This window comes from Bacillus rossius, chromosome 3 (genome assembly GCF_032445375.1).
Source record: "Bacillus rossius redtenbacheri isolate Brsri chromosome 3, Brsri_v3, whole genome shotgun sequence".
NCBI lineage: Eukaryota > Metazoa > Arthropoda > Insecta > Phasmatodea > Bacillidae > Bacillus > Bacillus rossius.
Window position 1 is genome coordinate 104,865,214 of NC_086332.1, and position 26,733 is coordinate 104,891,946.

The following is a 26,733-nucleotide window of genomic DNA, read 5'->3' on the forward strand; positions in this document are numbered from 1 at the left end:
CACGTCACAACCACTCCAGTCGGTTCCACAAATACTTCTAAGGTGTAAAAGTGGTGACGCCGGCCTCCGTGTTTGTTCCGAGAGTTCCAACAAGCGAGTTCGGTGGGGAGAACGAGGAGAGAGCCTCCTGAGAGCCGTGCGAGGGAGGCTGAGTGGCACGAGACTGAGTGTGTGGACAGGTGCGAGGTAAGGGGTGAACCACTGTTGAGCCTAACTCCAGTGAGGAGTGCGAACTGTGGACTGGTCATATACTTGGTGGTTTGTGAACAGACATTAAGTGATTTAATTAGTAATGTAAATAGTAGTAGCAAATAAAACTGTATAACATTATTTTTGCTATCTTTGCGAACCCGTTTGTCACAATTGTAACAATGTAATCTATATGATATGTATAATATATATCACATATAATAAGTAGTCGGTTATGAGTCGTACGTACCAGCTATTAAAGTCGTATGCAAAACAGAACTTATGTGAAGAATACTATTTGGGTGATGTAAATAATTACTATTTATTCCATTGTTTAACACTAGCGCTACCAATGGCGTAATTCATACGTCCTTGGTCGTACTAATTACATTCATTGTCCTCCAGAATTACCAGAATCACAAGTAATGCCCATTATTACAGGTTTGTCTTTGAGTGCACAAAATAAAATTACTGCAGCCGGGTGATGCACTAAGCGCATTGGTGTGCCAAACTAGACTTTATAATAGTACAACTATCCTCTAATGCTTTATTTCTTTTTATGACAATAATTATAACATAAAGATAACTTAACTAAGGATTGTCAAAATTCTAATGCATATTTTATAACATTGAAGTATAGAGATAGCGCAGCGGTCGTCATACGGTAGACACACGAAATTGTTGGCCTACATATATTCGATGCCATGTTGAATAAAATAATTTCGCGATAAAATGTTTCCTTTTAAATCTCTAATGTTGAATCACCTTATTAAGTTAAAGGTTTATTCATAGGAAGTATTTACAGACTGATTTCTGTCGTTTAAGAAGTAAACAAATATATGTACATATAAAGCTGTACTTAGTGTAACAATATGTGTTTTAAAATGTTTCAGGCTAATTTTGTTTTGATGTATCTATTGGACTGCAACTTTTAGTTTGAGAATACTTAAAATATAGCAGTACGTTCGTAATGCTTTAGAGAACCAACAAATTTTTTAATATATTTCACACCGTGTATGTTCCAACACAATTTACCTGGTTAATAAATTATAGGTATTTTTTTAGTTGGCTTTATATCTTGTTATGACTATTCAAGTTTACAAAATTTATTCTAGGATGGTTTTACTACAGTAACGTTTACTTTGGCACACCAGTACTTGGTACATCGCCCGATGTTCACTAAAGTTAATATATACGGGTGCATGTTGCCACACGCAGGCCCGCCATCATTACGACTTTTACTCGTAGCTATACCAGTTTTTGCAGGAATGTGAATTGGTCTTTCAACCTGTTAAATTTCCATTGTGTAATGCATGATTATTGCATTGTACATACATTATTTCATGTACATACATTGTACATACATTATTTCATGTGCATACTAAAATTTCACCCTCAACGCATTTAAAGAAGTAAAAACTCAAAAATGCAGGCGATGATAATTCCAATCTAAGGATAAATGTCACAGGTTCAGCGTTGAGACATTTACATGCGATGCGTTTGGTACTCCTCTAGATCGGATAGCTCTGAGAAATAATTAGTGTCATCTTGTTAAACAGAATATAGAAAGGTTTTAAAAAAAGGGGAAATTGTTACTATTTTAGCCTTAAATTTATACTTTTCATATATTTATCACGTTGGGCATTAGTTTAAAGAATCCTAATTTAAATTTGTGTCCGAGTTTTGTCTCATAAGTTTATTTGCAACATGAGAATACATGAATTTGCTCGTTACCAAGGTTAGATGTTTACACATCACTGACAAGTACTGAAAGACTCGCTAAAATTTGTTTTTATTTGTAGTCCTTAATTTCCTTTTTATAATCACTGTTTATACCTTTATGTAAAATAAACGTTCATTTATCACTGGGGTTAATTACTCACTGCTGATATTACAGTCAAATACTATTTAAGTTTTGAAGTAAACAATGTTTTTCATGATGATTTCTAGCGCATATTTAGGTACTGATCAAAAGTTACTTATTTATTAATAAGTAAGATTTTCTTCGGGACTGATGCATATACAGAAATTATATTGGCCAGTTACGTAGTATTTTATGCCTTCAAGGATATATCCATACGTTTCTAGTCATACTGTGGTATTTATTGAATTTATCAGTATAATTTAGAATAACTTAGAAAGTTTTAATACATCTCCCCTGCAGATCTATCGTCATTTAAATTTCTTTTTTTCAGTATTTTGGCCCATATAAGCCTTATATAGTCATAAAACTAAACTAATAATTCAAATGATACTTACCATGTTATTTTGTATTTAAGAAATTGTACAGAGCTAAGGGTGTTGATATATACAGTAAGAAACAAAATAAGTTGTAGAAGAAAGAAACCCCAAACCACCCTTCTTGTAGTCGAGTCATACTCAACAATTTTCATTGTAGTTCGGGTTGTATAAATATATTGAATTTGGCTACACATTTGTATACAAGAAATACATATAAAAATTTAACAAACATTTTATTAATATGCATCGAAAAATCAAAACATAACTAGTTATAGTTTTATGTTCTATTTTGTGCACTATCCTCGCCACCTCGCCCGAGGACTAAACGCAGAAAATATTTTATTTTGTGTATATTACAAAAGGCACCCTTTAAAAAAATCCTGTTGAATAATTTGTGGTTCAAATATTGAAAAACATACTAAATCCAATGAAAAATGTGAATTTTTCTGTTTCTTCCTTTTCAGAAACTTATGGGGATACATAAGTTTTCATATGCTTATGCATGATTATAAAATAGTATGACACAGGTTGTGGAGGTTCAGGGTACCAGAGAACCTTACCACTGAGTGTACACTGCACGCCATACATCTTCGAGTGTGAGAGTTCAACAAGAAAGAAACTCGTCACCGCTATCAAAGTGTCCTGTCGTGCTGGAGACGATGTGGTGGTGTATCACCCTCTCTCCGCCTCACAACCCCATGTGAACCTGACTTCGGCGGGACACGTCCATTTCATGTGGTGCGTAGTGTAACTCTCAAGTTTATGTTATGATATAACTTTCATGGACATAATATAAATACTTGTTTGTTAGATTTGTTTTCATTGTGAACCCGGTGCTAGTGCGCAGTTCCCTCCTTAAGACATCAAGTTCGTCGGAATGCGCCTGCTGGGCACGTCGGTTACCAGTTTCATTGCCCTAGTCGGCAGGGGTTGCTCTCGCAGGTTCACCCTCTCCCCTCTCGCTGTTCCTTGCGCATTGTTATCACTTGTTCAGTTAGGTCCGTAAGTCATGGTTCGAAAAGCGAGTAGCGTGTTGTGTGTCTCCTATTTGTATGGTGTTAGGGATGGTGTGGTAAAACCTTTTACTTCATTGCTTATTTTTGTAAAAGTTTTGTTCAGGGATCTACCATAAAAATTCGCATTTGACATTAATTGCAATTCACTTTGTTCAGTGTTTGTATAAAAAGTACCGGGAATAATTTTTTCCTGACATGACTACGTCGCAGCGCGCTCGCACCGCGCAGGCTCGATGGTGGGGAGGGGGTGACATTAAACATGCGCCCAGCGCCAGTTACCTGCGAGTGTTCTTTCAGGCTAGATGATGTTTCTAGTGGAACCTGTCGAATGATTCGGTGTAAGCGCAAAATGCAGCAAACGATTGAACAGTGGTATGCCATCAAATGTTGTTGGACTGGGGAAATCAGGTACGGAGACGTTGGGCATGATTCGGCAAGTGTTCAAGGATGATATCATGTGACAAACTTAAGTTTTTAATTGGCACAAGCTCTTCAAAGATGGCCGAGAGAGTGTGGAGGACAAGCCCTGCGCTGGACTCCCCGACGACAACATGCAACGTGTGCGTGAAGTGCTGAAATCAGACCGTCGGTTAAGTGTGCGCATGGTCGCAAATGAAATTGGCGTTATTAAGATGACAGTGTACACCATTATCACTGAAAATTTGGCGTTGCGAAAGATCTGCACGAAACTCGTCCTGAAGGTCTTGATGGACGACCAAAAGCAGAGGTGAGTGTCTGCTTGCAAAGACCTTCTGCGACGCGTTGAAGACGATCCGGCTTTTTGACAATGTAATCACGGGAGACGAAATTTGGATATTTGAATACGACCCGGAAACAAAGCGGCAAAGTTCCGATCGGTACAATTCGGCATCACCTTGTCCAAAAAAGGTTAGAATGAGCAATGCCAGAGTGAAAACCATGCTCATCGTTTTCTTCGACGCTTAAGAACAAGTGGAGGGATAGACTCGCACCTGGATTCTATTTGTATAGGGCCATTTGGCAGTTAACTCACGTAGCGGTGAGACATTGCTCATTTAACAAGAACGAATAGTGCAGTGTGCTGAGGCGCACTGCTTCCGTCATATCTTATTAATTACGTGATGTTTTTTTTTGTTTTCTTTCACCGGTGAGTGCGCCGTCCCTTGAGCGGAGTATTACCCCTCCTTTTCTCCCTCCAGTGTTGACGTCAACGTGTCCCCTCTCTAGGCGCTTGTGGTGCGCGGAAGGATTTTGCTTGTCGCTTGTAACTATGCATGTGTGTGTTCTTACGCCGGACTAATTTCCTTAGAGTATAAAGGGGCTGGGCGCGCTCGCCTCGTTCTTAGATAGTACATAGTTCTAGTGCGAATAGTTTGTCGCGGGTGGTGCGTCCGGTCACCGGTCATGGGTGGGTGAGTGTTGGTGTGTAGTGGCTTGAATTCCCCTTCGCTTACGTTTGGCCGCCACGTTCGAAATTCTAAATTTTTCTTTTTTCATTTATACTAGTTCTTGTCCTCGGCGCCGCCCATGGCCGGGAATCCGGCCCGCTCCCGTCTTAGGAGGATATGTACATTTTGCACTATCGGGTTTCCTTCTGTTGCGTCTCTCGTATACTTAACGTAGAACGTACCTCGCTTCCTTATATTGTCTGCTTAGGCTCACTATGAAAATGTGCGCGATGCGCCCAACCCCTGCAGAAACACTGTTCCAATATATACGTTGTTAGAAGTAATTAAAGACACGTTTCTGCGACACTAGTAATATTGACGTATGTAATTTTAAAGTCTGTAACCACTGTTGTATAACCGAACTAAATTATACGCCCCACACGCGCGTGTACGAAATTAGAATTAAGTATTCAATGTTAACCTTAAGGTAGTACTGTTTGACATATAAGACTTTTCGCCCGTGTAGCGAACACATATTGTAAGAGACACGGTTTGACGACTACGGTCACGCTCTACTCAATATTGTACTGTTTAGCTTAACGTGTTGTAAACTTTTGTATTCATGGAATATTTATGTATATCTTAAGTTTATATACCTCCCTTTTGATGAGTTGGGATCTATTAAAAAGATACTTGAAATCTCTCTTGTATATGAGTAGACTAGTGGTCATCCCTTATTGCAAAGTTACCCTTACACCAAGATATACTCTATTTATGCTGATTGATAGCCGTATGCTCCTCCCCTGCAGGTTGGAAAATATCACGACTATATGGGAGGGGTCTGGGATACTAGCTTTAGTAAACGTACATCGTGGTATGTTTCAATAGTGTATGTATAAATTCTTTTAACATCACAAAATTTACATTTTTACTATAAAAATGGAGGCGACTCCCGATTATTCGACTACTGCGGATGATGAATTTCATGAACATTCAATGCATTATGAGTTACAAAACGATGGTTAAACGATGCGTTCGTGTACTGCGATAGTCTTCTTCAAGAAGCGGACCCAATAGTTACAGAATCATCAGCAACGATTTCTGCATATGCAATTGCGATTGGAGAAGGACTAATCAGTCTACCGTCAAAATGTTATGAGAAAAAAAAATTATTACCGAAGAGGACCTCATTCATTTCGACGAAGTAGACGAAGAAGGTCTATGCCATTAAGTTGGGGATTTTATCGACGATGGGGATTAAAATATGGCCAAAACTGTTTACGTTCTGTTGGAGACAAAAAAAAATGTGAGACTGGCAAAAGAACATCCCACGTGGAATCTACAATTTCTCTAGATAAAAGGATCTCGAAGTTTAAAAAGGAAGGCCTATTTGAAGAGATGGGAAGGGAGCATAACTGGGGGAACAACAATCGATAAATATTCCATGATTGATTCTGGACCTATGACTGCTTTGAGGAGGCTCGCCAAAATTATCAGCAAGTAAGTGTACATTTTTATCGACTTACATCTAACCTTTTTTTTAAATCATCAATAACCCCACTTGAAGAACAAATTATGATAATGACATGACACTTCGAGTTTACTTTTCAGGTGACAACAAGGAATTTACAGTAGTGGTTATTGGCTGCTGCAGGCCAATATCAGTCAAAGGACTTTATCTTTAAAGCGTCACTTTCATGGATAAAAAAATTTAAACTGCACAGAATTCGGCAAAGGAAGATCTCGCGATATGTGAGTAACGGGGAATCTGTGACTTTGGAAGACACACTCGAATCTGCAAGGAAGTTTCAACTGCAGACAAGGGCAATCATCGCAAATTTTGGCAAAACATTTGTGATTAATACCGACCAGACAGGTTGACAGTAACAGTCTACGTATGACAGAAGTCTCGCCGAAAAAAAATTCAAAAACCGTGTTTGTTAAAAAGCACTATATGAACAAGGTAACACACTCATTCATGGCACAGTACGCGATGACGCTGTCTGGTAAATTATTACCGAAAGTGTTCTTGTGTTTGCAAGAAGCCACGGGAAATTTTGGTCCAAGGTTTCAAAACCCTATTGAGAATTTAACGAAAGACATCACAAATGGAGTTGTATCATTTTGAAAATCTGGGAATCATACCACACAGCTCTCTAATTCGTTTTTAAACAGTGTCATGCTTCCTTACGTGGAAAAATAAAATTTCTTGCTAATAATAGATTCTTGGGGGGTCAAAAATGAATCCTGATTTGTACGATGAAATCTTCTACCGACGATAACGAACTCGGGACTTGCACAGTTTAAGTCATACCCCCGAAATGTACTCCGATTTGCCAACTGTGGAACGTTTATTTATATAGGCAAGTTAAAAACTTAATTGAGCCTATTCAGAATTGCACATATTTGATTGAAAACGAACGAGAAATTGCTTCTTGTGAAGATGCTATTAAAATACATTCCATTGTACATCACTAATTATCAGCACCGATATTCAGGAAAATGTTGTTTTACCCATGGTTTGCATCCAAATTGTCTGAGGAAAGAGATATTTTTCAAAATGTCAACGAGGTTTGTTTTTCGATAATAACTCTAAAGATTCCATGTGTGTGTGGGAAAATTACAGATTTTGTAATTTATGTTTTTCATGTCTGTATGAAAAATATTGTCCTGGAACTTGTAATCTCAAAAGCACATCTGACTATTAATTATACATCATCCTTATATTCTGACGAATTGTTACTCATTGTATTATTTAATAACGTTATTTATTTTCGACATTTGTTTATCGATGTTTGACTTGGGATTTCCAAGCCTGTGACTCACCTTGTCCTTTCACATCAAAATTTTTTCTGCAGAACGAATCGTCCAGGTACAAAGCAGTTCCAGGTACCTTACCCGATTGCAGGGCTAAGGAATGTCGCAAATTACGACGTTTTAAGCAAAACTGTATGTGTTTATGTTAGTCGTTTACATGTCGATGGTTATAAAAAATATTTGTTGTGACAAAAAATTGGAAGTTCAATAAAATTGTATACCAATACACATATTTATTTCATTATATTACCTCGAATTGTAATATGTATGAAAGAATATGACCATGGTTGAATATACAATTTGAATTTAAAAAAAAAACATGAGTAGGAATCGATCCAGAGATACAGCGATTATGGCGCTTGAATGATAACCACTCACCCACCGCCATCTCTAGCTCATGGTCACAACACACCAGTATACATTCGATGCGTAAAACTACTCTTGCGATTTTCTTGAAAACGCCTTACTACTTGCACATTATGTTGTCCTAATGGACTACTAAAAGTGTACAAAGTTTGAATAAAATCCGTGATCCGAACATCGTAGCTTCCCCTTGTGAGCGCTATTTTTATGTGAGTGCCTGGGTGGATATATGTAACCCAATCAGTGAATAATGCTTTTTTAAATAAATTTTTGCTTTGTCAACAAACGTACCTAATATTGATAACTAGCTGCCCGACCCGGCTTCGCACGGCTATACTAATGGAAAATATTAAGCCACATCTCCCATTTACAGTAATGGTAAATAAAAAAAAATTCAGTGAAAATTTATTACAATGCTGTATAATGTACCGGAGAGAAAATGAATAGCACCGATGGTTTCCCGACTCGTGCACGCAACGTACAACTGATGTACCCGTACTTCAGTACTGCAGTCTACAGGCAGATCACGCTTGCGCCGCTCATTATACTTGCCCCTCCTTGTGGGTACGCCACTGCCGCGCGATGCCCATTGCCATGGAGACGCAGAAGGCATGAACAAAGCAAAATCCTGTTCTCGTGCAGACAAAGTACCCACTGTTGCCTGGTTTTAACCACCCATGGGATCTAATTTTCGGAAAATGTCATCCTACGTAACATAAGGAACATTACTGTGAGGTTTCAAAAGTCTGTAAAATATATTACTTGAAAAAAGGGGCAATTTTTATATTTAAAGTACCCGCAAAATTTCAACGGTGATGAGGACTACACTAACAATGAAATAGTCGTTGCCATAGAGACGAATGAAGCATCAACAAAGCAACAGCTGTTGCCATGGTGATTTCCTACCAAAAACTGGAAATTTTGATATATTACCCCCCCCCCCTCCCCCCTCCGAAACTCCCCTTGGGATCGAATTTCCGCAGAATCCGTTCTTAGTGAGCGTCTAAATCACAAAATCAGTAACTATGCTAAATTTCAAGTCAATCGGGTGTATAGTTTTAGAGATCTCGTGATGAGTGAGTCAGTGAGTGGTATTTCGCTTATATATATATATGTGTATATGTATATATATATATACACACACACATATACAAGTCCTTGTCAGAATTGTAACGGGAGAGGAAAATTATTGATGGTCCGAAAAATGAAAATTAATTAAAAATAATAAAAATAATTATAGTAAAAGAAAAAAAAAACAAATTATACACAGAGAGAGGGAAAAAAACAATAGTTTAGGTTTGCGATTTAAAGTGATAAAAAGTATTTAAATACTAATTGAACTCTTATGAGGGTACTGATTGCTTCGTTGTTAATATCACTCGGGTGTTTTTTACTTGTATGGGAAAATTAAGAATGATAAGGCATCTAGTGCGTGGCAACAATGTTAATAGGCAATAGGAAATAAACTTCTAGCACCTGCGGCATTGTCAACACACACTTCGTACTTGTACTGAATGTTGTATCTAACCCCCTCCAACGCATTTGATTCTAAATTGGACTGTTAGTAAGGATCCCTAATGTTATTGATAATATAATATAGCCTAGTCTTCCTCGATAAATGTACTATCCAACACTGAAAGAATTTTTCAAATCGGACCAGTGGTTACTGAGATTAGCGCGTTCAAACAAACAAACAAACAAACTCTTCAGCTTTATAATATTAGTATAGATTTATTTCAGTCTAGAAAAGGTATAGTCCCCGACACTGTAGGTTCACCATCATGAACACAGGAACATTACAAGTGCCATCATAAGATGCTTCCATTCTTCGGTGTATTGGCAGAACTGATGTACATTTGAATTTTTTAACTGCTAATCAAAACACCACCACTTCTTTCCTTCATCATATAATTTATATAGATGATATATATTGGTATGTGAAATAGTAAGAATTTATACCATGATCATAAAACCAAGTTTCCGTGAGGCACATGATATCGTTGTGGGAGTAGACAAAATTTTCAAAATGTTCTATAGATTTGGTTTTTAAACCTCTGGCGAATTCACACTCCTTTGGATTTTAATTTCCAGGAGAAACCTGGGTGGGAAAATATGCAGTGTCACAGTCAGTCAAGGGTTTAGGGCTAGCCCAACCTGTGTTGCCAGGATTATCAGAGATAGAAGCATTGCTGACAATTTGCTTAGGATAAAGTTTCCCGTAAAAGAAACCGAGATGTGAAATGAGGCATATGAATTAAATTTGTCCGGAGATAGCTTCTTTGACATGATACAGATTGTTATTTACATCTCCATTTAATTCAATCTAGTATTTTTATTAAACTGAAGAATCAAAAAAAGTAACAAAAATAACTTTTTTAATGCAGGTTTGCCGACCGTTTTAAGGGTGGGAACATTTCTTATGCCCACAAATAGGTGTTTTGTTACATTCATGATCATGTTTTGCTTCGGAGTTCACGTTGGTTCAGGACAATTTTTTTGCTAACCTAACAAAACTAAGTGTATTTTTGAGGGACCTAAGTGCGTCTCTGGCCGAAGCCTATAAGCCTAATCATGCTGGGATTAACCATGCAGGGAAGGGTCGTATGCATCGTGTACTAGGAGGGTATTGGCCAGCCATGGTAACAATTGGTGCCATGGCTAACTCCCCTCACTGACAATTCTAGACTAAAACTAGATAAGTTGGGCCCAGGTAAAACCTGCATATACACAGGGAAAGCCCTTAGCTCTTACATGCGGGATGCAAAATATCGTGCATTAATATCAAGTAGGTTGGTTACAGGAAACAGAGGGATGGTTCCTGAAGAAGAGTTGGACAGAATAGAAATAAACTACTAAGCAAGGGGGCAGGAACTTGGACGTTGCTGCCCGCATTAGTTTGGGCGGTGCTGGTTCGTTCGGGGGTTGACTTTCGTCGTTTCGCACCGGGCTGCCAGCCAGCCCAAATTCAATTACGAAGAGGAAAAGATAATGGCTCATATTTTAACTTAACTGACGCTACCATGACGTCCAGCACTCAGAACTGCAGCCTGAGCATGCCACTCGTTGGCAAGGGCTGCTTAACCTGTGTATATTTGCACTCAAGGCGTGAAGAAGTACCTGGCTAACGACACTACTACTCTACGGTGGTTAAATCGCTATGTCTAAATCGGAACAGCTTAACTAACCTAATGTGTCGTGCCACTGTGCCGCCTGGCAAGCAGCATGCCACTCGTAGGTATAGGCAACTAAAACTGTGTATATTTTCACTGAATGCATCATCGACCACTGTATTGTACGCCATCTAACTCTACGATTGTAAAATTGTAACTTATTCTATGCTTAGAACTGCCTGTGTGTGTTTTAAGTAATGTTAGGGAATTTGAATATTTTTAAACATGTTATCCACCTGCTTTAAAACATGTGCCAATCATGTGCATTATAGGCACCTTTTTAAAATTTTATAATAATTGAGTTTTTTAATTTAAAAAATTAAACTTAAATTTATTGGCTTACGGTCTTTTTCAGCCCAGTGTACGGCCGGGTCAATTCTGTTTGTAGCGTGTTCTTTCCTCTCCACCCCTCCTCCCCTTCTCACCTTCAGCTCTCAAGCTCGCCGAAGCTGCGTTAAGCAGCCATCTCCTATAATTCCCGGCTCCAGTCAGACCCGGCGTCTCAAAACCCTACACGATTTCGTGATTAGAAAAGCTGTGGCGAGCACTGGCGTCGCTCCCAACGGACTTCGTGGAAGTATGGCCATCAGCAGTCTTCAAGCCGGAGCAGACACGTAGCGGCATTCATACGCCGCGAATTTCCATCGCCCAAGCGGACATTTCCCCTCTCCCCGCGTCTAGAACCCTGCCTGAGGTGACCCCGGGCGGTCATAAACCCCTGTCGGTCACTGTTCCCGCTCAAGGCTCCCCCCCCCCCCCCCCCCCACAGGGCCGTCATCTTGGGGAAGCCTTTAAAAAAAAACTTCTGTACGCGCCAGAAGTGACAGCTCGCCCCATCTATCGAGAGCTACACCAACTAACCATGTGTCCTTCCCCCGGACCGCCGCCAGAACGCTGCACTGTCCATCCCCCCCCCCCCCCCCCCTTTTGCGAGGCAACTCGCAGGAGTCGACCATGCGCTTGAGGGTTCGAGAGATCGAAGAGTCCCCCTCCACTTGGACCCAAAGAGCAGAGCCCCCGGTTTTAATTAGGAAGTCCTCTTGATCGAGGAGGATTCTCTTGGCAGCTTTTCAACAGAGCAGACAGGGGGGTTTCACCGCTGATCCGCACCTCACACGCATTTCGCCGAATTCCGTCATATGCCTGCGAAATGTAGTTACCTACATTAATGGCACCCTGGCCTTATTACTTTTGTCTTACATTTATCTTCTATAGTCTGCCCAGAGCAGTTAGAAAAGTTTGTAAATTCTTTTGTATTTTATTAAGCTCCAATAACATGGCTTCCGCGAACGACCACGTCTTCGCGTAACGGGCACCAACCCGGTACCAAGACGGGTGAGTTCTCCCCGCTTCGGTAAGTGTTCACCACTGCCCCTTTTTGATTCCACCCCTTCACGAGGGCGAATTCATCCCCTCCCTTAATCGCCTACAGATCAGGTCTAATTTCTTTGATTGGTTTTTATCTGTAGGCGGGTTCAAGAGTACCGCCAAGATTCCACCAACCTGACGGCTCCAGGAGTGTAGGCCAAGCCTCCATTGTTCAGCCCCACTAGCCGGTCATCAACTGGGATACCACCATTCTGGTCTTAACTTCGTCCTGGGCAACTGGACAGAGAATTTCCCATCTTCCGCAGGCAACATGCCCCAAATAAAATCAACAAGTGCCAGCTGGGAGACAATTTAAATTTAGTCTGTTTTTGTCTTTATAAATGTATTTTATATTGTTTTTAAGGAAGGATTTAACTTTAATGTATAACTAGTATAATTCTGTGTAGGGCCCAGGCCAACTTAACTTTTGTTGTTGTTGTTTAAGAAATAATGTCATTTATTACAATTCAACCATCAAACTAAAAGAAAAGAATTTGAATGATTTAATTTAATAAATCTAAAAGAATCCTAGCAACCCAAATCTTGACTTTTTATTTAAGCTCATAACAAAACGATCCTCCAGCTCCTTGTAAGCCATTCAGGGGCTGTATGAAATTTCTTGTACACTCTCTCTCTCGTGCACCTCTGTTCTTTTTGACCAGTTCGTTTCCAGCTATTTCATGTAATTCAGATTTCCATTTCAAAGTGTTTCCTAATTTTGATAAGGAAATTAAATAACTTTTAAAAGACAAGAGGGAGTGGTGTTACACATTATTGGTAATTTAATTTGCAATTCAAAATCTTGTGTAGTTTATCAACACAACGGACACTGGCCTGCCAGGTGGGCCATGCCCATTGGACATAGAGTCAACTGTAACACAGCCGGCAGTGAGCCTCAGTTACGCGCATATTGCACCATAGTGAAGCCGTCTTCGTCAACGTACTGGTTGTGTTGTTACCGCTCACGACGTCGCACGTTTCCTGCTGTTTCGGAAGTAGGTCACTGGTAGGACTACAGTTACCCGAGACACCCAAAGATTCTAGCGATCTGCTTTCTTGTTGTTCAAAGATTTCTTAAGCACATGACTAGGATATTTCATTTTCATTCTTGGAACACAAACTTTGTTTGATTTGGAAAAGTTCCTGTTTGATCTCTGCCGTTTATGATCATGAATCGATAAGTAACGTCGCAATTACCATATTTTCACTCAGCACTGAGTGTTCCACAGTTTTATTTACATCTTCCATTTTGAGAACTTCCAATTTGAAGACTTTTATCATGGGTTGCTCCTGGTTTTCAGCTGTTCTGAATCCTCTTTTGTTAGGAGATGATTTTGAATACCTCCATGTGGTCGCCCTGTACTGGATCTATAGTAGTAGCATCATTTTGGGGCAAGAGGAACCTCCAAAAGTGATGAATAAATATTGATCAATACACAAGACAGACAATGAGAAGCAACAGTATATTCATGCAAACCGAGGACCGTGTGACACATCCAGCAGCTATGAACACCCGTCTGCAATTCAGTATAGAAGAGACGTAAAATCAGGATAGACATTTTTTTTTCTTTTGTCCTTGTTGTGCTCTTTCCATACTTGTCGCATTGAAACATACATTGGACACTGTGTTTGTCTTCTGTATGTTTCAGTGGTATCATTGTATTTTTTTGTAGCAATACTTGTGCAATACCTTTTTGCAAACTTGTTCACAAAGAAAAGACTTAACGGAGGCAATAAACTAAACAACCTGTGTGTGTTCTGCAGGCAGGTACGTGGGGAGCCGGCCCATCAAACTCCGTAAGAGCTCCTGGAAGTCTAGGAACCTCGATAATGTGCGCAAGAAGGAAAAAGAAAAGGCAGCGCTGATTGGTCTATTGACGGGAAGGTGACAGAGGACTGACATCATGATGTGGGTACAGCTTATTTTCATTATCTTAAAATTATAAAATATTTTGGCCCCAGGCAAAATGTTATGAGATTGGTGTTTAAGCATATGCTGTATATTTTGGTAATACGTTTGCTATAAAAAAGTTCAGGTTTTGATTTATTAAGCTGGTTGTTGCTTTGCATCTATCTGCTGTTCAAAATACAATTTTTGTTTGTTCACTGAAATATTAAAATATACCAGTTTCTTTAAATCATAATCCTGTGTGATAATTTATAGCTTGACAAGAAATATTACCTAGGGTAGACCATTTTAAAATTTGGTGGTCATAGATTAGTACAAATATCACAATACCTATTGTTGCCCACATGAGATAATCTGCTGTTTACTCCAGTTAGAAGCTAGTGCATATTAATATCAGAGTAAAACAATGTAATTTCCTAAATAAGTTCCTTATGTCAGGTCATGTGTAAGTAGTTAGAATAAATAGTTTAGTAAAATTATGGTATCACAATTTTTTGTCATATTATTCAGCATAATTACATAGATAATTTTTTATAAAATAAGAAAAAACACATTTCACCCATAATTGCATGGCTTTCAGCAAGATGGTAAACTAATTTTTGGTAAAGGAATACTAAAAAATTAATTATAATAGAAGATAATATAAAATTCATAATAGAGTCCACTGAATTATGCACTATTTTGGATTCAGATAATTGTGCTTTGAAATGACCCTGACATTTATAATATTACGTAACGGTATCTGTTAAGAAGGCACTGTTTGTGTTTAATATTCCAAGCAACATATTACTCTCAGGCAATAGCCCACTTAGGGAATCAGAGCAGATGTTGCTTTGGGCTGGTGAATTTTCATGTTCTCATGTCCGCCCCTCCTCATCAAAATGCAGCCTATCACTATCCAGCTCACAATTTCAATCCTTATCCGGCTCTAATGAATTATTCATCCATCTATCCATTAGCGTTGATGTTTCACAATTATTTTGAGATAAAAAAATAGTCATATGTTAAACATATCATTACATTGGAAAGATTTTTCTTGCAGATACTTAAGGATTTTTACAGTAGATTTCAAAAAATATAATTTTTTTCATCCTTAAACACAATTTTTATTACAGTTTAATTATGTTATTGCCTTATAATAAAAAAGTTATATATTTATACTAAATATAAACCTTTACCATTAGAATAACTGATACATAATTTCTCTTTGGGAGTCAGGATACATGTAAATATTTCTATGTAAGTATTTATATTCAATGGTGATAGTAGTCGCCAAGCCATAAGGATTTTTCATTGCAGTTACAATGCCAGTCGTGCCACCAGATGCATTTTTATCACCTAGTAAAGCTGGTGGCTCCATTTTGCTGGAAGTAGGAGAATGACCTCAAAATATTGCTCTTTATCTAAATGGGACACGAGTTGAAATAAGGATATAATAAATACTTTGTTCATCATAACAGCCATGTAGTATGCTGAAAAATTGTATAAGGGATAGGAAATTTATCGTACATCAAGAATTAAGAGTTTATTAAAACAATGAAAATGAATAGGCCCTTAAAAACTTCTAGCCAGATGTGTAAGGAAACGTGGAGTTGTAGATCAAAGTGTAACACGAGTGCCATATGCGGAATATTGTGTACAACAGCTGCACTTGTGTTCTTGCATGTGTTCTAGAAGTCCTGCATGGGCCTTGCAAACCAGAAAAGCCTGTTGCAATGTTGTGTGACGCAACGAAGCCACGAGCAGTTTGGGAAGGGTGGCTCAAGGCCTGAGAAGGGGCTGTATCGGATTGGTTGAATGATAAAATTATGATTTATAACATCTGATCGCCATGAAGTCTTTGAAAAGGGTGAAGAATACCATACTGAGGTGAAGCAGTGTCGGAATGCATTGGTGGGGAGAACAGTGCACCCCATCCACAGGTAGACGGCAACCTTTGCCACCTTTTACAGTTGAGAAAAATTCAGGTTTGATTACACTGGAAGGCTTCTTGTTGGGCCGCACCTGTTCAGAAACCCACTTCTGTAGCTCTACCAGAGAATGAGAAGTGAATCTGTCCATCAGGAGTTCACTATAAACAGAATATGCCAACAAGACAGCCGAGCTGGCCTGCAATACCACAGATCTCAATTTGCCAATCATTACCCAAGAACGAACAGCCAATGACTGATCGGGCTCTCCTTCATCCAAAAATAGGCCACGCCATTTTCATGCTGTTATATTTTTTATACTTTTTTTTTCTTCTGAATTACAGCCACTTTCCAATTTATTGTTGAATTATTAATGCTCTGGAATACAAATTACATGTAATATAGTAATTTTTATCTAACACTCAAATCTTGAGGAAGACAGCAGTTATTGGTATTGTATTAAGTCCATTCAGTTAATCAGTTAATGCACCAAAGGGCTAAGTTTGAATCTTGATTACACCAGCCAAGTTAGAAAAAGGAAGAACTTTCTTTACTGAAAGCTACAAAGCGACTTTAAATTTTATAGTTGCTTTTTTTTCTAAAATAAGTAAGAAACGTTCATTAAACATTACTTTGTCACAGCATACGTCACAATCAGAAAATGGATTGAATTACATAAATTAACTAAGTACATATTGGAAAACAATTTTTTTTTTTGTTGGAGGACATTATTGAAAATCTTGCATTTGAAATGATATTAAATCTAGATCTTTACGCCACACTTGGTGTGCCTCCCAAACTCTTGGGTACCGACTTAGTGCTCATAAGTTAGGACATGCCAAGGTGTTTAGATCGAGCCCATGTCTCCTGCAAAATGAGGACACTATCATAATGTAAATTAATGCTTTAAACACTTCACTTATTAATATTTTCCACACTGTGTTATGATTTATTATTACAGTCGAAAAAAGATATAGAATTAAAAATTGTTACTAAGTACAGTGTAAACTCTATATAACGACACTTAACGGACTGAGCGTTTATTGGCGTTATAGAGAGTGGTTGATAAATGGAGAGAAATAAAAGATATAATTTTACTATTCTATAATAATATGTATTTACTAATATAGTACACATTTTACACACGAATATCATATTCATGCATACCATAGTTGATATGGTGACGTTGCTTGAATTTCCCGAACCATCCTTCTGATACTTTAAAAGCAGTGTTAATCCTTGTTATTCGGCAAATTTTTCCGCCTTAGCTTTCATGATCAGCCTTGAGACAGGCATATTATTCTGGCGTTGTCTATAAAACCATGATAGCATCGCTTGATCCAGATCTTCGTATTGAGATTTCTTTAATTTTTTAGCAGATTTTCCATCCTCCTCTGCTTGCAGAATTTTTTCTTTGTTTTTCCATATTGTAGGCACGGTAGAGCGGCTAAATCCAAAGCGTCTTCCAACATCAATGATCTTTTCTCCCGCCTCTATTGAGTGTATTAATAAAACTTTTTCGTCAATACACAAAGATTTTCGTTTACTCATCATGTTTACAGTTCGAAAATCTGTAAGCAACTGCGATAATGATAACGTGTAACAACTTGACAAAAGTCTAGTGACCAAGGTAAACATGTGCAAGTTTATCATACAAAAACAAAAGACAATTTTCTTAGAATCTCCGGTACGTCAGTCAAAGTAAACATGTGCTAGATAATACAACAACAAAACAGCAAACAAAAGAACGTACATAGCTGCAGTTCTTATCAACTTCGGCAACTTAGACAGTACTGCTTAATGATTTAGAATGCCATATTGTTGTCGTTAAATAGAGTGAGTGTGACGCTATATAGAGTGTTTTATTGTATAGAAAACAAGGTAAACCAACCAAAGTCAAGCAATTTCGACATTTTAAGAAGTTTGTCGTTAAATGGAGTGATGTATGGTTAAATGATATTTGACATGTTTTCAAACATATTCTAAATTATGTCAAAATTTATTTGATTGAAAAATGTGAAAGCCATACTTTGTGAAATGTTATTCTCCAAACTCTACAATGATAAAATCTAGTTTCCAACTTACTGTGTAGTACGATCTCAAGACGAGATTTAAAAAAAATCTCATCAGACACACATGACAGTTAGATGCTTGTTCTATGTGTGCAGCAAAATAACTACAATATAGTGCTATTTGTCCAAGCAGCAAGAAAACAGAACTAAAATAAAACATGCAGAATATATTTATATGGCATTCTATATTGGTATATAGAATGAGAGTATGCGAGATAGTTCTGATATACATAATGTAATACCCCAAGTGTCTTAAAGAATAATTAAATAATAAGGTTAAAAGATTTGGAAGCTTTGATTACTGGGGCCCACAATTAATAACTATAAAAGTCAACAACAGAGGCGACACTAGGAGTAAACAAAGAAAATTTTGGGACTCCCTACAAATACTTGGGAGTAAAAGGATCGTTATTATATATTAAATAAATAAAAACAACTGTTACGTCTATAGACTTCCTTATTTTATTAATCATTGTTCTTTCTTTTTTATAGATTAAATTTTCCTTAGTAAAGTCTGTTTTTCATTGATAAGTGATCTTATTTACATAACTCACAATTACACTTATTATATGATATTCCTTAACGTTATATACGATAGGGCCGGCCCTGAATGTATAACAAAAATTAAAATATTTAAAAACAAGAATGAAATTAAAATTGGTAACCTTAAAGGTTGTACATATATTCCTTGCAAAACACAATATAAATTTCTTCTCCTGAAACTGCTTTTACTGTCCGCTGTCTTACTTGGGTTACACTATTTTTGAGTTCGTGAATAAAAAGATAGAATTATGCAGGTATCACCCGGGGCTGTAGGTAGACGGTGATCGAGGTAGTAGGCCTAATGATGTTGGATTCTGCGCAGGAACCGACTCCAGAGGTTCTGGCAGAGGATTTTGGTTGCCCCAAACTTGGAACCCTGTCTGAAACAGATGTCCAAAAATTCCAAAGAATTAGACCTGTTTCCAGACAGTATACTTAAATGGCGCAAAAGGCCAATAGAGGGAAATTAAAAAGGGGGGGGGATGACGTCAAGACTTACCAAAACAGGGTGTTGGTCCTGGCGCTCAGGACAGGGTGTCTCGTCTCCGAAGACTCGAACCACGTTTCGCGGTAGCCACGGAAGTCATCATGATTAATTAGAAAATAATTTATATAAAAATACTAAGTTTCTCTACTTTCAAATAAACTACTGACTGGTTAATAATTTTAACTAGGGACTCCATCCCTCTAGTCTGAGAAGACTACATAATATACGATGTCGATGATTCGCCGAAGATCGCAGATACAAACGGTACCAGTCAGTCAGGAGGCGCGCACCGAAGTAAGTTCAGCGCGGGATATCACCAGAATATCATAAGCGCGGGGTCCCTAGAGAATGGGAGGGGGGGTAGGCTCTGAGCCGAGAATTACCGAGTCCACCCGAAGGGGTCCGGCATAAAAAAATTAGATCTTACTGGAGTGACTGCGCGACTGAGGCGCTATCTTTGGGTGGCGAGAAGAAGTACTAATAAATCGACTTGTGGCCGACGAGTGTGTCAAGCTAGGGGGTAATGGAGTAACCAGTGGTGCCACCTAGCGGCCTGAGACATAAGGAGGGGAGAGAGGTTGTCGTTACCTCCGCGCGAGCGCGGTAGTGTCGGCGCTGCCGACGCCTCACAAGTGGCATTAGTTACCACAGCCGTCGCTAGGTGTCGCTAAAGTCCAGGATCGTAACTGCGGCTGTCAAGCCTGAGATGGCCTTGACTTCGGTTAACGTACCCGTGCGGTCGTCGCTCTTAGCCACTTCTGAGAAGAAAGGGTGGGTGAGCCGGCGGGGGATGGCTTCAAAAAATGCATGGTCTGTGGGACACAAGGCCCACGGGATCCTCCTGTCGTGTCTTGCTGCTAGTGAACCTTATACCGATTCGTGACAGAGTTAGCAGGACTCAGCACTGCTTCACAAGCTGCTGTAGGCAAAAGGTAGTCACGCGAAGAAATAAAGTTACCGGCCCCGACGTGCCTGGAGGCGGGAGAAATATTAGCCAGAATGCTAGCCTAGCATGAGGCTGGGAAAGAGAATCAGCTCGCCTCTGAGAACAGAGGCTGAGGGCCTGGCCGTAAAGAAAATAAGATGAGAGGAAAAGAAAAGAAAAAAATATATATATCCAAAAATATTTAGTATTACAAAATTTTAAATAAAATGTGCCTAAATCCCTAATACACGGCACAATAAAAGAGATACAAGAGCCGGTAGGGTAAAGTGAGATGACGACTCATAAGAGCACGCGCGTAGGAACCGGGGGGGCGACCCAGGCGACTGCCCGGCCATAACATTTCATGGCTGGGCAAAGTGATGGTTTTGCCCGGTCATTGCATCAGATGAACAAGAGGCATTGTCTTCATTGCAATGCTAAGTGGTTTGTGGGATTTTCTTGTCTGTGCGTTACTTTATTCTTAAAATAAATTAAGACTTTTCGATAAGTGTACAGGCACAATAAATAAGGCAACTGTTCTTGTTTTATTCTAAATATTCACGTTTCACAGTGCTGATAGCGGAAATATTATTGTGGGATATAAGACCAGTATTTTTTCCGCTCGTTGCTTACGCTTCGTTTTGGTCCACCCTTGTCTACTTGACCTTCAGACCCTTGCATTCACCCCGCATCGTCTTGCTTTTAAGTCCAAGAAACTTTGTGAGCCGTACTACAGAACTGTTTAAAATAAACTTATTTATCTGTAGTATCGTGAGTGAGTAGTGCAGAACTGCATTGATGAAAAACATTTAGGGTTTAAGGAGAAAATTTATAAGAGTATTTTAATTTTTGCGGCGTACAATGACTCAGAAGAGCATCAACTTTTTCTTCAACAACCGTTCTGCACAGTCCTGCAGTTGATCACAACCACCGCCTAAAAAGCAGTGCACATTAGGCTGTAATGCCTCTGAAGACAAAGATCCTAAAGAAGAGTTGGATTCCTTTAACTCAGGTATTACTTTTGAGCAGTTTAGACTGAGACAAATTTTTACATGATCCCGAAAACCATATGTAATATACCTATTTAACATTAAAGTTTAGTATGTCGGTACATTATTTTTTTCCGCTTGTCGCTCGTGATAATTCCATCGAGTAATAAAAAAATTTCTTTGAATCTACAAATCATTGAACAAGAATTCATCAAGCAGATTTGCAGTTATTTTTAAGCATCTTCACTCGCCTATTCTGTGGGGTTCGCATTTAAACTTATTCTTAAGGGGAGTCTGACAGTAAAAAAATTAAAATATTGACTTTTTTATTTTTTAATACCAAAATAAAATTTCGACTTTCCTGAATAAAATGATATGAGTGTTATTGCGAAAAGCTTTTTTCCATCTTGAATTATTATTTTTTTAAAGTTTAATTTCATTTTTCGAAAAATTATTTTTTATTTAAATTTTAAATGCTAAAAAAAAAAAATTTGAATGTGCGTGTAATTTACGTGCTTTGTGGAGTGGGAAAATGCAACAAATTGCATTTCAAATGAATTATACGAGGCGAAAACTGAAAAGTAAACACTGTTTTGTGATGCCGAGCCTTAAGTTAATTTGTTATAAAAAATGTTAAAATTTCTGCTAGTAGTACATTCTATTTTTATGAACGAAAGATGCTTAAATAGCACCATTTTGCTCCTTAGAATACAATTTTTTTTCTACTGGGGGAGAGCCCCCGGACACCCCCTTTGTGAAATCCACCACTTATAATGATATTCTCCTTTGCCCCCCCATTAAATATTTGCTTCCTGCGTGCCTGCATAAGAGTGTAATGAAAAGTGCGAGAGGAAGAAGTATATTGTGAGTCGCACTCACTCTCAGCCAAGTGGAGTGACACCATAGGCGTGCGCACGGTAGGTGCCACAGGTGCCTTGGCACCACCATTAGGGTTAACGTTATTTTGTTTTTTACAAGCAGAAATAATACATACTTACAAAAATCCATATTATTTCCAAAAAAATATGTTTTCCAATCGTGTCGAGTTACAGATATGTGCTCATAACACTATCAGTATATCATTTATCAATCTAATTAACTATACACACGGAAACAAGCCAGTTGCAATTACTTGTGTTGTACACGCGGGCCACGGCTACGAAACTTCTGAAATGTAAATACTTCTCATAGTTCTCGAATTACATAGAATGCGCACTCGGTGTCCACTGTTCACTCCACTCGGCAGGCGCACGGTATAATAGCCGCCGTCCGCTAGGGTTTATTTAAAAAAAAGAGAGTTTAGTTAGTTAAAAGGATAGGCCTACTCGATGACTTATATGCAGTCGCCGACAAAACATTTTTGTTGTATTCCAAAAGTTAAAACTTTTGCCCACTCTTATTTTTGTATTTTTATTATTTTAATATTTTACATATTTAAGGTATGTTACAAAAACTCCCTTGATTTGTTGATTTTAAAACTTAACATTTGAGAATGTTTTTTCTAGCATTTATTTGGCGTCTTCAGAAAACATGTAAGTACGGTTTTTTAAAGCCACCAGCATGAATTCCGTGCAAACAATTTGTGCAATTTACTTTATGGCTCAACAAAGCTTAAAAATGTAAATAGTTTAGTTTTCCTGGTGATTATAACATTCAAAGCCATAGTTCCTCATAAAAAATGTTAAAATTTTTACATCTGTGTATTTAATGTTTTTGTTCGGAAACACCTTAAATAGCACCATTTTGCGCTTTCAAAACCAAATTTTTCCAGGGGAGGACCCCTGGACCCCCCACTTTAGGCTCGGGGTCTGTGAATGACAGGGCTGTTGTATAATCTGGCACCACCAATATTGAAGTCCTGCGCACGCCTATGAGTGACACTACTGTGCGTCAGTTTCATAATGCTGGAAACAGCAAAGATTTTCTTTGAAATTTAAATTAAGTTCATTTAGAATGGTGAAAATTTGTACAGACTTTTCCAATAATGTTATGTATCATATTTTAGCTATCATAAACCCATTTATTCATTCTATAGATTTCCCTAAAAGCATGGACACTAGTTAATAAAGATTTATTTTGATGTATAATTAAATGTATTTAAAAAATTAGTTTATTTTAAAATATTTTCTATCCCCCTATCTGTGAAGTTTCAATTCTAACACATAAGTTTCAATTCCTACACATGTAGTGTCAATGCACCCATTTTTTTTTAAATATCAAAATAAACAGAGAAATGTCCCAATAAAAATACCAATTGTCACAAACAAAATAAATAATAGAATTCAGAGAGAGTAAATGTCTAAATGATATCATATAAATTTAACAAACTCCCAGTTTCAACAAGAGTACAACTTATTTTTAGTAACTTTGAAAGATAATTTTCATGACTCATACAGTTAGGGCATCATTATTTTCTTATATCACTAAGTTCCAGCTTTGCAGGCATGGTAACAATGATTGATTGTGCTTCAAAAAAAATTGATAAAATACATGGAAGAATTCAGTGTGCAGGATGTTCCAACCAAGTCAAAAATTTTGTTGATTTTGAGACAGCTGGAGACATAGTGCTGATTTTAAGTGACTGGTTTACATCAACCTGATTGTGACTATTTTTGGACCTCACTAGTGTTGCAACAACTAAGCCAAACTAAGCTTCTCATACAGCACATGGCTGAGAGCAGCTATAAAACCATGTTTGTGACAATACAAAGTGACCGTTGTGCAGGAATTGAAGCAACCAGACTTGCAACAAGTGTGCGTTAGATGGAGGCAATATACAACATTTACTGTGGCAGACATGAATTTGCCATGTTTAATGTTCAGTTCAGTCTTAATTACACCTATGTATTGTTGTTTCCTTATTGGTAATCAGCAAATTAAATGATGAGACACATACATAATATATAAAAATATGTATATATAATATACACACACAATAATTACAAGTGATACTAATTTCCTGCCCTTTAAAAAAGCAAAGAAATTGGAAAGTATATCTGCCCAACTTTTTAAAACTTTTCTAAAGCAATTTTAAAACAATATGCTTTAAAGGAATTGTTTTTTACAGTCGCTACCTTTGTATTTACAGTGTATGCTTTGTTGCTTTATGAATATCATTGTGTAAGTCCTTTTCTTTCATGCAACTCTCACACACAAACATGAGAAACCACTGTTAGATGTTAAATGTGGTGCCAAAATGCACTGTGTTATATTTTTACATTGTAGTTTCCACAATTCAACATGGAACAGCAGCACATTGCATTCAAACACAACTCTTTTTAACTATAGAGATGCTTGTTGCCACTAAGCATAGCAGTGGATAAGAAAGCCTTCTTTCTCATATTTACCAGCACTAACACATTCAATATCAATGGACGGTCATGTGTGATCTTGCAGTTCACTTGGCTCAATGGCATTTTCATATAACAGTTGTTTAAATGCCTAAATTATAAAACATAACATTAAATATTTCTAAGTCATTAAAAGCTACCAAATATAAACAGAAATTTATATTTCTTACAGTGCATTTGTGTACTATGTGAAATTTATTAGAAGTATTTTGTCATATTTGACTGCAAGATACTTTTTAAGCCCCGTATTTGGCCCCAATTACCATCTTGGTTCAATGAAACCACCTCCCTCTCCTCCACATAACCTTTTACTGCTTTTGCTTGGAATGCCAAAATCTCTTTTTTATTTGATGGTTGTAGTGAAAACAAATCAACTTACATTATTTGATTAATATTGGATGAAATCCTTTTATTAATGACAAATACTTTGGCTTTGGTCAATCTGTTTAAACTTATTTTTTATTATTTGTTTCAGGTGTATATACTTATTGCTGTGTCCAAGTGAGTGCCAAGCAGGCCAAGAGGATGTCACGTACAATGAAATTTTTTTGTGTGTGAAATAATGTGCATTACTGTATTTTAATTTTAACTGTCACTTTGAAATAATTAATTTTACTGTCAAATAGAAAATCTCAAACACAGTAATGAAAAAAATAAAACAAAACTGAAAAATCAGGACCTTGAGCAGTGGAAACAGTCCATGTTAATAAATTTATTTATTGCAGCAATATTTTGTAAAAAAATTTTGTGCAAAGACAATGTAGGTTTTGTATGTTCAGTTACATGTACATCATATTCAAGTGGAAACAACCAAAGATACATATACACCACCAACTAGATGTACACACCTAGATACAGAAATATAAATTTACATTCCTAACACATGTTAGTAAACACAAACATTCATGCATCTTGTGTAACTCAATTTTGTAGCTTCAACCACTTCTACCAGACTCCCAACACTTCCCCTTTTCCATCACCTGTGTGCACACACTGTTGCAGAAACAATCGCCAACAGTTGGACAATTGCTGTAGGGTATCAAAATGCCTCCTAATGCGAGACAGTAATGACAGTAATGATGAATATTACCAAGCTTTCGTGACAGTGGCGGCTCCAAGGATAGGACCAGTCCTATCCAACATTTTCAGAATTGAAAATTTGAAATAAGTCTTTAATATGATTGTGCATTTTGATTAAAACATTAGGTGTATTTTTGAAAACTATAAGTAAAGTACAACATTAATAAATTAATATTTTTTGTGAAACAAAATTAATCTATTTTTAAACAAACCAAGTTACGTATATCACAATGTGTATTTTGGTGCAACAAGTTCATAGTTGTGAGTAATTATAATCTAACGTGGCATGGTGTGGCAACACTGAGAGTGGATTAAACTGGCAGTGGCAGTACTGTCGCAACAAAACCTATTCCACTCGGCTTAAGTTCTGTTTTGGAATCTTTTGCTGGTGCAGTGCAGAGTTTTATTCTAAGATTTTTGTAATAGAAACTTTTTTAGTTTATTTAAAATTGTTTTCTATTTCCAAGGAAAACTCTCAATGCTTGAGAAATGTAATGATGTTGAGTCTACTAGTGTTAATGATTGTAACAATGAAGATATACAGTAGACTATCCTCCTACGAGTAGAGAGTTAAAAGGATCATTTGATGTTAGCGTATGTGCTAATGATGAACCAAAACAACCCAAGCTATATTTTCCTAGGCAAAGATAGGAGGAAAGCAACCACCCTTCCAGAGGAACTGGTATAATAAATATTCTTGGATAGAACATTGGGTTAGCAATGATGCTGAATTTTGTTTATTTTGCCAGTGATTTTCTGTCATAGGCAGGGAAGTCCTTACTATTGTTGGATATAATGTCTGGAAAAATGTAAGTAAAATAGCAGGCAAGCACGAACATTCCAGCTCTCACAAATTTTGCTTATCCAAGTACAAGGGATGGGTGTAACACAGAAAAGAAAACTGGCCATGTTTTTATTAAAACTAATGAACGTATGG

The 26,733-nt window shown here is 37.6% G+C and overlaps 1 protein-coding gene across 3 annotated transcripts in view; it reads left to right on the top strand.

Annotated features, from left to right (window-relative positions):
- LOC134531099 (RNA-binding protein 42) overlaps positions 1-25,626 on the top strand; it is a 143,706-nt gene extending 118,080 nt beyond the window's left edge. Inside the window, exons 7-8 of one of the 3 annotated variants that reach the window (XM_063366642.1) lie at positions 14,296-14,444; positions 25,192-25,319. In XM_063366642.1, the coding sequence (XP_063222712.1) occupies positions 14,296-14,420 (125 nt within the window). In that variant the 3' untranslated portion in view covers positions 14,421-14,444; positions 25,192-25,319. Of the gene's footprint in view, positions 1-14,295; positions 14,676-25,191 lie in introns of those variants that run through there. The other 2 variants (XM_063366641.1, XM_063366643.1) reach the window with 2 other exon arrangements.
- The last annotated feature ends 1,107 nt before the right edge of the window (positions 25,627-26,733 follow it).